Genomic DNA, 15,559 nt, shown 5'->3' with positions numbered 1-15,559 from the left:
TGCTCACAACTGAACTGACACTGGTACTGGATTGAACTAAAATCAACTGAATATTATTATATAACTGATAGTGCTCATTATGAATATGAATATCTAAGTATGTTGATAAGATTTATGGATTAACTATCTGAATACTTGAAAAACTGAATTTTTGTAAATCACATAGGTATCGGGTGTTCATAACCCACCAGCATTGAAATAAATTAACAACAATGCCATATAAAAGCTTTAAAACTATAGTAGGGGATCATTTTTCAAAAACCCAACACTTAGGCATTTCATCAAACTCATGAGAGTCATGAACTTAAGCATGAGAATGGATAAAATGTGTGAGAATAACATGATTACAAGACTGAAATCATAACTTAGGGATTTAACATAAAGATTAGAACATTTAAACATGTAATGGCTCATTCCATTGAAAACACTTATAAACATATACATGGATTCAAATAATAGGTAACTTTAGGATTCGTGGATTGTTGAATGATCATTTTGATGTGCTTGTTTTGGTTTATCGCATTCACTCAAATGTATTTATTTCACTAAGGGATGCCCCGAGATAAAACTTATTCATCAAAAAATGCCCCAAATATTATGTACGCGAAGGATGTTCGTGATCAAGGCCCGAGGAATTGGGTAGAGCATAGTTTAGGGTAGTTTAGATTCTCATTTTGGTAATTTTTTTAATTTTTGGACTGTATTAATTGGACTGGAGATGGACATTATATTTTTAGAACTTTGGTTGTTTGTTTGTTCGTTAGTTTGTGTATGTGTTTCTTTGCGAGTTTATCATCTCACTGTGTCATATTAGCCGATATAACTTAACAAAGCGATGATGGTTGAACCACGAAACCGAGGAATGCCTAACACCTTTTCTTCGGTCAATAGAATTCCTTAACCAAACTTTCTGTTCATGGATCAATTTTGAGAGTCAACTATTTTTTAAAAGGAAATTTAAAAAGGTGACTTGGCACTCCAAATAATCTCAAGTGGCGACTCTGGAGTTTAATTGCAAACATCCTTTTTTGAAACATATTGTATTTTGTGGCTTTAATAGTTAAAACCCTTTTGAACATTAAAAATAATTTCCTTTTGGTAAAAAGAGTGTGATATATGAATGACTTGCAAGCCTTGGTATGACGATACCAATATGGGAATGACTTAATAAAAGACTCCATGGATAAGAATTTGTGTAAAATGTTTTAACTTTTCTTTAAAGAAAATTGTGTAGTTTAATCGAAAAGTATATGTCCTCGTGATCAACTCTCGAAACTTGTGTTTTGCCATCATAGGGATGTCGTACCTTTATTGGATGACGAATAGTGTACTTAACATGAGGATAATATGGTGGCTCTGGTCTATTGGTAATTTTAGCGTAATCTCAGTACTTGCAGCAAACATGGACTGACGCCCTGCCGATTAGGGAGTAACAGATCTATATAGCTCATAGGTTATAGGATGATGGTGAAAAGCTACATAGTTCAAGATTAAGTTTTAAAGGTTTATGTCTTTATGCCCCTTGTCCTTGGTTTCTTACTTTATTATTATTATGGATGTTGAAATAAGTTATGACTTGCTTTATCAAATATTTAATTCCTTTTTCCTTGGTTGCATGCTAGTACTTGTCATACTGCTTGTTCCCGCATGCTACACCGTTTCATGATGTAGGTTTGGATGCACATTCTCGTAATTTTGTGAAGCACTAAGGTGTTCATATTCTCTGTTGGACAGTTGTTAAGAAGTAGCGAGTCCTCCATCAATCGGAAGACATTGTTACTTTTCATTTATATTTCTGTTCCAGTATTTAACGATTTTTATGATACAGTTAGGGTCATGTCCCGACTTAGAAATTGTTCTTAAAGTTAGAGGTTACGTGTACGATGTTGGGTAATTGGTTGGATTATGTTTTTAAGATATTGACAGTAATTTATTCAAAGTTTTGAACTTATTTCCTTATGAGCTTGTTTCTGCAACTTTAGATATGACTATGCTTATGATATAATGCTAAGGGGTCATCGCAGACCTTCATTAGTTTTGGATGCCCGTCATGGCCAGGACAATGGTTTGGATCGTGACATCCTCATTAATAAATGAGAATAATTTTTTTAAAAAAAAATTATTCAATTATATAACATAGAAACTTTGATGATTATGAAAATTTATCAACAAGATATGATTAACTTATGTGTACACTGAACTAATTATGCACAAAGATGTTACATAAATTATATTTATTTAATAAAAATTACATACTATTTTTATACTTTGAGTTTAGGCTAGAGCTTAGCACAAAGATCCTATAACACGTGTATATATATATATATATATATATATAACTCAAATCATAACCAAATATAACTTAAATGAAATCATTAAACAATGAATGTTTTCCTTTGTCACTGACAGCAACCCATCCATTTTCAACCATTTTTTTTTGTGTGTGTGTGAGGATAAAATTTATGCTTCAACTTCTAAAAGTTGAACCTCCCGATGTACTATGGTATGAATTTTTATCCCCTTTGTTGACAGTGTGGTTGATATAGTTTGTTGCATTATCTCTCGTTACAATAAACTGAATTAGATATGATTGTATAAACCAATTTCACATTTACATCATGCTTCACAAAAATCATGCAAATTTTGCTGGAAGATGCTTCACACTAAACCATTGTAAAATTGAAAAACATCAAAAGAAAATTGAAATAAAAAATTAGGCTTTTTATTAGTTTGGTTTGATTTATAAATATAAGAAATGACATAATAAATTTAAATTGGCAAATGAGAAATTTACAGATGTTGGAGTACTCCAGCCGTCATAAGAGAGGACCACCATCTAACGAATCAAAAAAATTTGTATGGAATGTTCTACTCTTGTCTGAACTTTCCAATCAACCAATCCTACGCTAGAGGGTGACGAAGGAACACCAGTTCTATTGGTCGCATTTTTGAATCTGCTCACACGATCTGAACAACTCCAACTTATGTATTCCCCTAGTATCCTCTTCACAAAATTCATTACATACAAGCTAGAATAGTTCTATCTAATTAAATTTGTCAGCATCATCCAACAACAATAACATATTCATTGTGAACTTATATGGAGTTCGAAGAGAATAAGATATACTACTCTTATTTTTATAAGGTAGAAAAGCTGTTTTTGATAGATCCTCGACTCAAAACTTGTCAAATCGATTAATCCCTTCACTAGAAAGCCTAAACTATTTGACATCTTGCATAATATAAGTTCACAGTCCAAGATAAAAATCAATTGTATTATTATTCCATCCAACAGTAAGCCAATCAACTTTAGTGAACGCCATTTTAATTGCCTGAGAAACAACAGCAAAAAACAACATTTTCCCAAATCTACACTTTCTATAACACTCTCTAACGTACAAAGAGGAAGTAGCTAGCTACAAAGATGTTATTATCTTCATCAGTTTATAACTGTTCAAATTCTAAGTCTAATATAGGTGAATTGATATTGGGTGTATTCATGCACTTTAGTGTTGCTATCCTAGCTTATTTAGCCTTGTTTTGAGGATGATTCATGTGCTTTATGTGTTAATAATGATATAAATAAGCATCTAAGTGTTCAAGTATGTGTTAACAATGTGTAAAGGTGTTTTCAAATAAGTTTGGGTTCAAATCGGTCATTTAGATATGGACCGAGAAAACTAGTTTTACTAGCTTGAGCTAAGAGTCAAAACTAGTTTTCTCATTTTGTAAATAGTCCAATGACGTATTAGATCATACTTTTGTTGAGGAACTTGACCATAACACAAAGATTTTGCTAGATTCAGCTGCAGGTGGTCAATCTTTAGAGATGACGTATGATGAGTTGTATACTTTATTGAACCGAATTGCACAAGGAAATCCAGAGTGGTATTTAGACTCAAGTAGTGCTACTAAAAAAGTTGCAGATGTTTTGAAGGTGGATCAGCTTACTGAAATATCTTCTCAAATTGCTTTATTACAAAATCAGTTGACTACATGGCTTAACAATATGAAATTGAGTGTGACACAACTTACAACCATAGTGAATACAATTCAGCAGACAAGCACTTGGTGTGTGGTTTATGGAAATAGTGGTAATTCGACGAATATACTGCTGCTAATCCTGAGTCTGTGATGTTTGTGGGAAATGTTTAGAGGCCTCACAATGGGAATGCCTACAACATGAAGCGGTAGGATCAGCCACTAAATCAACAATGGAACGCCCAGCAACAACAGTTTCAGCAACCCCAAGCTCAAGCAAATTAAGCCACAGGCAATCTAGAAGAAATGATGAAACAAATTTTAACTGCTCAAGCACAATTGGCAGCAGAAATCAAAAGCCAGCAAGCAGCTACAAGGAGCTTGGAATTGTAGGTGGGTCAGATAGCAGCAGCACAGAACACTAGACCTCAAGGTAGGTTGTCAAGTGATACTGAAAATTCAAATTAAGTCATGGTAATCACTTTGAGGAGTCGTAAATAGCTTAATGATGAACCTCCTAAGAAAACTAAGGAGGTAGATACTGATTTATGCCTAAACAGGTAAATGACCAAGTTGTTGAAAATTCAAGAAAGTCTGAGCACTCAAAATAGAAAATTGCTGAAGAGGTGAAGAAGATCCCACCAATACCTTTCCTATAGAAGCATATAAATGCAAAGGAGAATGCGTTCTTCAAGAAGTTCTTTGACACGTTCAGAGAGTTGTACATTAACTTACCTCTTTTAGACGTTTTGCAGGGAATGCCCAAGTATGCCAAGTACTTGAGGGATGTGGTCTCTAATAAAATTAAGTTGCATGATGTGGATGCAGTATCACTCACTAAAGAGTGTAGTTTTGTGGTGACTCAAAAGATGCCCAAAAAGCTTAAGGACCCTGGAAAGCTCACTCTCCCCATCCAAATTGGCAGCAGCGAGGTAGCCCATGCACTTAGTAACTTAGGGGTAAGCATAAAATTGATTCCCCTATATTTGTTCAACACATTGGTCTTGGTAAATCCTAGACCAAGCTTTGTGCTATTACAGCTGGCAAATGGGACCATGTCTCATCCTGAAGAAGTTATAGAGGATGTTGTCATAAAGGTTGGTAAATTTTTTATTCTTGTTGACTTTATTGTTTTAGATTCAGGAAGATTAACTGGTGCCACACATCTTGGTACATCCATTATTAGCGATGGGAGGAGCCTTAATAGATATGAGAGAGGGCACGCTCACAATGAGGTTGGGGGATAAAGAGGTAGTTTTTAAAGTGTACAAACCACTCACCACGTTGTCCTACTATAAAGATTTGTGCATGATTATTGTGATTGAAGGGGATAAGTGTGGGGTGGTGGAGAATATTACACAAAAGACCTTTTTGGACGACCTCATTGAGTAGCCTAAGCCTTCGATACTTCAGCTCGACAAGATGCAGAATGATGAGCCTAAAAAGGCTAAAGTTGAAAAAGTTTTTGACCTTGAGAGTGTACACTCGAGAGGTCAAAAATGAATAATAATATAGCCTTCAAGTGTGAAGAAAAGGATTAAAGAACTTGGTTAAGTTGAGTTGGGTCATTCCACGACACTAAATCAGGCGCTGCTTGGGAGGCAACCCAAGTTAAGTAGGTATATTTTATTTTTAGTGTTTTAGTTTTTACTTTACGTATTTTTGGTTTTTGTTGAGTCACAGGTTGATGGGAAGTCTGAGTACCAAAAAACCTGAGCTAAGGAGCATGGCGAAGACTGAGTGTGGGGTCCCCAGACCCTTTTGATGTTTAAAAATGCTACTAGCTAGTCCTAGAGGCCTCAAAGAGTATTTCTATCTCTACTTTAAGTATACTTTGGGGACAAAGGAGATTCTTAAGTGTGGGGTAAGGAAAATTCCTATTTTTAGGGTAAATTTAAAAAAAAAATAGGTTACGAATAAGTAGGATGTTCTTGTTGATGCTATATTTGACTGCATGGTGCAAGTGTTTTATTGTAAAACCATGTTGATAGTGTGAATTACTACTTTTGAGACTTCTAGGCTCTTGATTATGACTCTTGTACTTGTTGTCTTAATGTTGAATTCATGTGATTATTTGGTTAAGAGTCTATGATGATCCTACTTGAAATTGAGTATGTGCCATGTGTGTGTGCGTATTTTTTATATTCTTTGTTTAATATGATGTCTAAAACTTTCCTGATTTGTGTACAAAGCAAAATAAAGAGTGTGGGTTTAGGAGATGATATAGGTATTTCTTTGATAGCCTTATTTTATACCTTCTTTTTGACCTACCCTAATGCATAATCCTAGCAAACCCCGTTGAGCCTTTAGTTTTTGCTTTGGTGGCCTTATATGTAGCCTAATCCCTTCTTTGATGAACCTTAATTTTATCCAAAAGCTCCTAAGTGCTTTAATGTAAAATTAGTGAGTTAAAAAGTGTGAAATTGAAAAATAAAAGAGGTGAATTGGAGCCCCAAATTTATAGTTATTGATTTGTAAAAATTATTCTGTTATGGTTAGGAGTTAGAGGAATTTGTGCTTAAAAAGTTCCTATTTTTAGTCCAGTTGTTACAATGAACCCCTTTTGGCCCTGATCCTTCTTGGACATTGTGCACCTCAACTAAGGCAAATCGCTTAAGTTGAGGGTGGCTATCATAGGGGTGTGGAGCATAAACTGGGTCCAAAAAGGGGTAGAATTGAAAGATATGTACTTAGAATACTCCCACCATAGTTCTTTTGAATGAGCTTAATGAGATGGGGTAACAACATATAAATGAGGTAGGCAAAAGTGGTGTAATTTTATTGTTAGAAGATTGGTCTTAATTGCATAATGAATGTATTAAAATACTTAGGAAATATAGCCACTATTAAGCCAAAATAGTTCCTACCCATCCCTTCACGTACATACAACTGTTAAAGACCTACTTGATCCTAAGCTTAACATTCTAATATTAGTAGAGTACTACAGTAAGGGAAAGCATATGGTTCATTATGTGTAACTTGTGAATTCTTTATGAGAGTGAGCATAACTTGATTTTTGTACCCATTTTGTTATTAATTACATTTATATGAGTGATTATAGGCAACTCTGTTGTTGTGAGGGCACATTTTTAATGAATGTGGGTGATTTGTATGATGTCTTTTATTTACCAACACGGATAAGTTTTCCAACTTGGTGAGTCAATTCTTGAGGCTAGGATATTTTTAAGTAGTATTCTTGAACTGTCAATTGTGTATAGCATGCTTAGTGTAGAAACTTACATTCTGTGTAGTCATTGTAGTACTATATTGAATGACTTGCATGTAGTAGTAGTGTATAATATCCTTAACCTATGATGCTTAGAGTAAAGAGTTGTTCGAGGACGAACAAGGCTTTAAGTGTGAGGTGGTGATGTTGGGTGTATTTATGCACTTTAGTGATGCTATCCTAGCTTATTTAGCCTTATTTTGAGGATTATTCATGTGTTTTATGTGTAAATAATTATATAAATAAGCATCTAATTGTTCAATTATGTGTTTACAATGTGTAAAGGTGTTTTCAAACAAGTTTGGGTTCAAATAGGTAATTTAGAGACAAAACGAGAAAACTATTTTTACTAGTTTGAGCTAGGTGTTGTTCTTGCCTATCGTGATGGATTCTAATGTGTTAAATGAGTTTCAAATGGTTTAATAGAGTATTTATATATGGAAATAACTTATTTATAATATGCAATGGTCAATTTAATCAAACTAAGAGTCAAAACTATATCTTAAAGACCAACCTAGGCAAGCCTAGTCTTAGCTCGTGTTTTGAGTTCACCGTTCTTGATTTTGTGTTGTTTTTATCTCTAAACCATGGTTTAAACTGATTTAGGATCTTTTGTGAGCTAATTATAGTGATATATTGATGATACAAAGATTGGAAATCCATTGGAAACACACCACAAAAGCTGGAATTAAAGACAAAGCACAAGGTGAAGGTTGGATGTTGAAATGGCACATTCCAGTGAACCAACATGATTTAGGTGTGGCGTATTACTCTTACCATAAGATAATCACCATGGAGAATTACTCTTTCCACTAGATTTGCACCGCGATGCACTAATCTTGCCCATGAAGAAAGCATCGCGGTGCGTTGGTAATTCCCTACACGGCTTGGAGGTTTCAACTATAAATAGGATTTGTTTTACACATTGTACTCACTTTGTGACATCTTGGAAAAATTGAGGGGCTGATGCTACACATTTTAGGTTTAATATTCTTTATCTTTAGTTTATTTCATGATTTGGATCATCAATTCAATTAATTAGATGATGATTATGTCCATTAGAGGCTAAACACCCCTTTCCGGGGTTAAGGCCAAGAACATGTTTGCTATCATTATGAATTGATTTCGTTTGATTTGCTTATCATATGTGATTGTTCTTTCATCCTTGTTTCAATTATTTTAAGGAGTAGCTAACCTTAGAATACATATATTGCCAACCTTGTGATCTTAGGGGGAATAGGAAGATAGAACATGGGGATAAATAAAATAAGGTTCGTATTCTTTTATGAAATAAGGAATTCTAATTAGCATCTAGGATAGGTATGTACCTAGAAGCCTTGCTTGGTTCTTATGTAGGATGATAACTTTAAACACTTAATTGGATTATTACATCCCCGCTCAATGATGTACTTGTAATGTCTAAGTTAGGTAAACGGTTAGAGGTCGGGAGACCATGATCATATGATAAACCCTACGAATCAATAACCAAGATAAGCGATTCAATGAATGAATTTCAATAGCGTAGTATAATTGTTCGACGTTCTTTAACCCTGGGCTTTACTCTATTGATTGTCTTAAGTATTTATTTTATGCAATTTTTTACTTACTTTAGTTTACAAACTTCAAACTCTTTTCGGTTACTTGTGTATCAATTTAATCTTGATTGTGAACTTGAATTGAATAGTTGTTGGAACTAGTCCCTGTGGGATCGATATTCCGCTTTCTTTAAGGCCACTCTATTACTTGGTAGACCACAGACACTTACTTGTGCGCTTGGGCATTGTCATGAATCAAGATTGATGGTTTTCAAAATTGGGGCGACACTGGAATTTTTAGTTGTTTGTTGTGGAATACCATTGGATGATACTTCAAGAATGAATGTGGTCATTTAGTGCCTGTTTGGATTGGCTTTTGGTTTTAGACTTATAAGCTAGAAATTGTAAATCTTTTTGTTTTTGGCTTATAAGCCATAAGCTAGAAATTCTAACTTATATCTTTGGGCTTATTTTTAGCATTTTAAGCCAAAAACCATAAGTTAAGATTTCTAACTTATGACTTTTGGCTTATTTTTAGCATTTTAGCTTAAAAATTAAGTGCTCATAAGAACTTTTAAATATACCCAAACACTTCAAAAGATTTTGAAAGTCAATTTTAGCTTAAAAGCACTTAAAATAATCCAATTCAAATGGGCTCTTACTAGAAAAAGGGCACAAATTATTGGAATTGAAAAGATTGGTAGAGATGGAAGTTTTGGTGGAATTAAAAACCTTAGTATAATTGAGATATTTTTCCATTTGATACATGAGTTTGTGTTGGGTTATGGGTCTTTTTCCTTTTTATGTGGATAAATAAAGCCCAACTTGAATCAATCTACTTTGTCTATAGGCCCATTATTATGGGGCATATATAATACATCTTTTCAGGTCTTATTTCACTATCACAAAGAGAGTATTAGCAGCCACAAAAGAGAGAAAATAGAGAAGATTTTCATCCAAAAATTCTAGCCACAACAGTCAACTTCAAATTGCGATTCCTGCTTTGTCTCTTGTTCGACTGAGCTGATTTTTCTAAATATTGTTCCTCTTATCTCAATATTTGATTAGAAACTGACGGAATTGGATTTGGTAGCCTATAGCTCATGTTTTTCATCCCTAAACAGCATATGCATTTTAGTGTTTTTGCCTTTTTTCATTCTCTAGTTTTGATGTTATCTTGTTATGTTGTTGCTCATTGTTTGGCACTTGATTGGTGCCAATTTTGGAGAAAAATATTATAACTCTTGGTGATTATAGTGCAAGTTTGGTCCCGTGGACTTTTACTCTTCACATTGAAAGGTTTTTCCACTTAAATTTAGTGTCTCTTGCGATTGATTTCATTCTTGTATTATTGTATTTGTGTGGTTGATATATTTGCTGCCCATAATTTACTTTGGTTGGATTTGCTTGTATCATCTTGGTTCACATTCAAATGGAAAGTTTACACTTGGATATTCTTCTTTTGCTACCCTGTCGTATACTTTGATAGTGCCCTTGCTTCTTTTCCAACAAAGTGGTATCAGAGTGTAGGTTGTTGTTGATTATCGATTTGAATGATGGAAATAAATATAAGCAAAATGGTATGTTTGAATATTAATAATTATCATACTTTGAAAGGCAAGATGAAAGATCTTCTATTTGTCAAGAAAATACATTTGCCTGTGTTTGCGTCTACTAAACCTCAATCCATGATAGATGAGGATTAGGAATTTAAGCATTTACAGGTTTGTGGCTAGATTAGACAATGGGTTGAAGATAATGTTAGAAACCATATTGTGAATGAGACACATGCCAGAATTTTGTGGGACAAGCTCGAGACACTTTATGCTTCAAAGACTGGCAATAACAAGTTACTCCTGCTTAAGTAATTGATGAATATCAGGTATAAAGAGGGTAGTCTTATTTCTGATCATATAAATGATTTTCAAGGTGTCCTTGACCAGCTGTCCGAAATGGGTGTAAAGTTCGATGAAGAAATTCAAGGACTTCGGCTTCTTAATACTCTGCCAGACTCTTGGTAAACTCTTTGAGTTTCCTTGACTAATTCTGCTCCCAGTGGTGTTGTAACTATGGAATATGCTAAAAGTGGTGTCTTGAATGAAAAGATGACAAGAAGATCTCAGACCTCATCTTCTTCATCTTTACACTCTGATGTTTTGGTTACTGAAGAGAGGGGAAGAAACAAGTCAAGAGGTCTAAACGATAGAGATAAAAGTAGAAGCAAGTGGAAGTCTAAATTTAAGAATGTTACATGTGACAATTGCAACAAAAAGGGGCATATCATGAAATATTATTACAAGCATAACAGAGATATGAGATAACAAAAGAAAGAAGGCAATAATAAAAATTGTGTTGTTGTTGTTGATAATAATGATCTTCTTGTTGCTTGTGGTGAGAATGCCATTAATCTTGTTCGTGATAAGTCTAGCTAGTTTGTGAATTTTGGTGCTACTTCTCATTTTACGCCAAAGAAGGAATTATTTTCTTCTTATAGTCCAGTTAATTTTAAAATATTAAAAATGGGCAATAATGATGAAGTTAAAGTACTTGGCATTGGCACTGTTTGTTTAAAAAGTAACAATAGTTCCAAACTAATTCTCAACAATGTCTAGTATGCTCCAGATGTTCGCTTGAATCTGATTTCGGTAGACAACCTTGATGATGAGGGTTATGTTAATACCTTTGATGATAGACAATGGAAGCTTACTAGAGGTTCAATAATTGTGACTCGAGGTGTCAAGTTGTCTAACTTGTATGTATTTTAGAACTCCACTTCTAGAGGCTCAGTAAACTTTGTGAAAAATGATACTTCATCAGAGTTATGGAATAGAAGGTTGAGTCATATAAGTGAGAAGGGGATTGATAGTTTGTCTAAGATAAATTTTCTTTCAGGAGTGAAACAAGCAAAGTTCAAGAAGTGTGTTCATTGATTAGCCAATAAATAAAAAAAAGTTTCTTTTCAGAGTCATCCGCCTTAAACAAAGCTTGATTTGCTAGAGTTGGTGCATTCTGATTTGTGTGGTGATTTTAAAGTAAGGTCTCATGGTGGTACAATATACTTTATGACTTTTATTGATGATCATTCTCGCAAGCTCAGGGTATTTCCTTTGAAGTTCAAGAATCAAGTACTTGATATGTTCAAGGGTTTTTAGGCCTTGGTTGAGAGACAGACAGGAAAGAATTGAAATGCATTCACTCAAATAATAGTGGTAAGTATATAGGTCTTTTTGATAGATATTGTAGAGATCAGGGTATTCAGCATAATAAACTCCTCCAAAACTTCTCAGTTGAATGGTTTAGCAGAGGGGATAACAGAACTCTAGTTGAGAGGGTTATATGTATGCTTTCAGTGCTAGGCGGCCAGATTCCTTCTGGGCTGAAGCACTTAATATGACTGCTTATGTTATCAATTTATCTCCTATCGTTGCTTTGGATGGTGATGTCCCTAACAGAGTTTGATCTGGTAAGAATGTTTCTTATGATCATCTTAAAGTCTTTTGGTGTAAAGCCTTTGTGCATGTTCTTAAAGATGAAAGGTCAAAGTTGGATGTTAAAACTAGACAGTGTATCTTCATTGGTTATGGTCAAGATGAATTTGGCTATTATTTATATGATCCAGTTGAGAAGAAACTTGTTAGAAGTCGTGATGTTGTGTTATTTGAAGACCAAACAATTGAAGAACTCGACAAAACAGATAAGGTTGATTCTCAGAGTAGTGAGAGTCTAGTTGATATTAATCCAGTTCCTTTAACTACTGCTCCTAAATAAAATTTTCATACTAATGAAAATTAAGTTGATAATGAAGATGATGATCATGTCCAGAATGGCCAATAATATATTATTAATGCTTCAGTGCAAGTTGATATGGCTGATCAGCAACCAGTTATTGATGCTTCAGAGAATTCTCTAAGATGATCTAATAGAGAAGGAATACTTTCATCTCATTATTCTCCTAATGAGTATGTACTCTTGATTGGCGGGGAGAACCTGAGAGTCTTGATGAGTCCATAAAGTAAAGAAAAGGAAAAGTGATCTAATGTTATAGAATATAAGATTAAATCTTTGCATGATCATACCTTTGATTTGGTTAAGCTACCTAAAGACAAAAAAGCTTAGAAAAATAGGTAGATTTATCAGGTGAAACATGAAGATGGTAACCTAGTTCCATGGTATAAGGCTAGATTAGTTGTGAAGGGATTTTACTAAAAAAAAGGGAGTTACTTTTGATGAGATATTCTCTCCAGTTGTGAAGATGTCATCCATTTTTGTGGTTCTAGGCTTAGCTGAAAGTCTAAATTTAGAGGTTAAACAAATGAATGTTAAAACTTTTTTTCTCCATGGTAACTTAGATGAAGAAATTTATATGGAGAAATTTGAAGGTTTTGAAGTCAAGGGAAAAGAGAATTATGTTTGCAAATTGAAGAATAGCGTGCATGGTTTGAAACAATCTCCCAGGCAGTGGTATAGAAAGTTTGGTTCCTTTATGAGTCAGCAGGGCTTCAAGAAGACTACTTCAGATCGTTGTGTTTTGGTGAAAAAATTCTTTGATGGTGACTTTATTATTTTTTTGCTTTATGTCGATGACATGCTTGTTGTTGGTCATAATGCTTGTAGGATTTAAAAGTTTAAGCAAGAGTTGAGTAAGTCTTTTTCTATGAAGGACCTAAGACCAGCAAAGGATTTTTGGCATGCAGATTGTCCGTGACAGAAAAGCCAAGAAGTTGTGGTTATCACTAGAGAAGTACATTCATAAAGTACTTTGAAGGTTCAACATGGATAAGGCTAAGGTTGTCAGTACACCTTTAGCTATGCATTTGAAATTGAGCACGAAGTAGTGTTCTTCCAGTGATAATGAGAAGGAAGATATGAGGAATGTTCCTTATGCTTTAGCTATTAGTAGTTTGATGTATGCAATGAATTATATAAAACCGGATATTGCTCATGTTATTGATATTGTTAGTCGTTTTCTTTCTAATTTGGGAAGAGAACATTGGAATGTTGTGAAGTGGATTATGAGATATCTTTTCGCACTTCTGGTTTGTGTTTTGGTACTGGGAAGCCTACTCTTTATGGTTATACTAATTCAGACATGGATGGTGATGTTGATACTCGCAAGTCTACTTTAGGGTATGTAATACCCCATAAAATCCTAAGCTTAACTTAGTCCGTTAGAGCTTGAAAAGAGGTCCCACACTTAGAAATTTCAGCTAAGTATTTACACCTAGAATTATTTTAGCCTTCATAATTTGGCGATCTTATTTTACGACCCTTGTGATCTTAAAATGTCGATTCTTTGATTGAATCATGATCAGGTGTGTCAATAGGTTACTTCGAGTGAGTTTTGGGTTTTTCAGACCTCGCTTGAATCATATTCAAGTGGCCAAAATAGTGGGTCGACGCAATCTCGACGGGTCGCATCACCCATCGCAGTGACGAATAAATTTTCCCCAGCTTTTAGTGCAATTCTAGTGAACCAGCGTGAACTCGATGTGGTGCGTTGGTCATCGGATTGATTCCATCGACGCGGTGCGTTGCTCACCACATCACCAGGCACGTTTTCAGTCATTAAAACTCTGCGTCCAGAGGGGTATTTGGGTTATTTTCCCACCCTTAATCAACCCCAAAAACACGAGATTAACCTACTCTAAAGGAAAAATATCTCATTCTCTCTCAAATTTACTCAAGAACAAATCGTAGCATTCAAATTTCAAGATCAATCTTCAAGAACACACCATCAATCTTCACGAATTTACTTACCAAGGTGTGTTAGGTGTTCATCCAAGGGTTTCCTTCCACCCTTGGAGTTCAAGAACCTCTTTTAAAATTTCAAGATGATTGTTTTCATGTATTCCATGTTGAGTTAAAATGTATTCATTTTTATGATTTTATTTGGGTTCTAATCCATGATTAATTACAAAATTCATGTGAATTAAATAGCAAGTGTGTAGTTTTATGTAGTTTCATGTTGGAAACCCTTGAATTTGTGAGTTTGGAATTGTGATCAGGATGCTTTTATGTTGACTAGTATTATGTGCATAAACTATGCCCCCAAGTGTTTGATATAATGTTCATGAGAGTTGAATAGTGAATCATGACATAATAGTATTTGTACAAGTTCATGCCATGAAAGTGTTTGCTAAAATGCCTCAATGAATAAACTGTGACAAATTAACTAGTTATCATGTTTTCAAGATTATGCTGTGTTTTTAATATGTATGCTATCGAGTCCTGGGGGTATCTAATGCCCAAAAATTTATCTGCTACCAAGATTTACAGTAGTTTCAGGATAGTCTCAGTGATGTCACGTACAGTAGTACTCAGTCAATAACAGAACTCAGTATATTCAGTCAGTTAACAAAACTCAGTGAACTCAGTCCAGTTCAGTTAGACAACACGATCAGTAACAGTTTATTCAAGCTTAGTAAAGTCTAGAAATCAGTTCAGTGTCTATTCAGTTGGGAGTAGGAATCAGCATCGAGCGAACCCAAGGATGGGGGCATTCCTGTCAGTAAAAAGGGCTTGACTCTTAGTAGCAGACCCTGCATTACAAAACTACATAGCCAGCGTAGGTTGAGATATCTTCCTGATAGTCTAGGTTTGATACATCTCGTACGAGTTTTCCTGCCAGTGAGGGTTAACGAAAGGGATTCCTTCCAGAGAGGTTTAACTTACAGCTATTATTAGTATCCCTTGGCAAGGTGTAACACCCTTCCAACTGGGGTCACAAGTTAGACCCCAACTCAGTTTATAATCGGGGTATGTCGGTTAAACAAACACTCCCACAGTTTTAATTTTAGTTTCAGACTCAGTATAAAAC

General features: G+C 34.6%; 1 protein-coding gene across 1 annotated transcript; it reads right to left on the bottom strand.

Annotated features, from left to right (window-relative positions):
* Positions 1 to 3,176: 3,176 nt before the first annotated feature.
* Positions 3,177 to 14,308, bottom strand: LOC107862066 (probable acetyltransferase NATA1-like). The gene is given in 5 exon segments (XM_047402552.1): positions 3,177 to 3,416; positions 4,160 to 4,306; positions 8,994 to 9,091; positions 9,405 to 9,539; positions 14,164 to 14,308. Coding segments are annotated over 5 exon segments (765 nt in total).
* Between the last annotated feature and the right edge of the window lie 1,251 nt (positions 14,309 to 15,559).

This window comes from Capsicum annuum, unplaced genomic scaffold (assembly GCF_002878395.1).
Source record: "Capsicum annuum cultivar UCD-10X-F1 unplaced genomic scaffold, UCD10Xv1.1 ctg2389, whole genome shotgun sequence".
Lineage (NCBI taxonomy): Eukaryota > Viridiplantae > Streptophyta > Magnoliopsida > Solanales > Solanaceae > Capsicum > Capsicum annuum.
The sequence above is the reverse complement of the archived record's forward strand: the minus strand, read 5'-3'. Positions and strand labels throughout refer to the sequence as shown.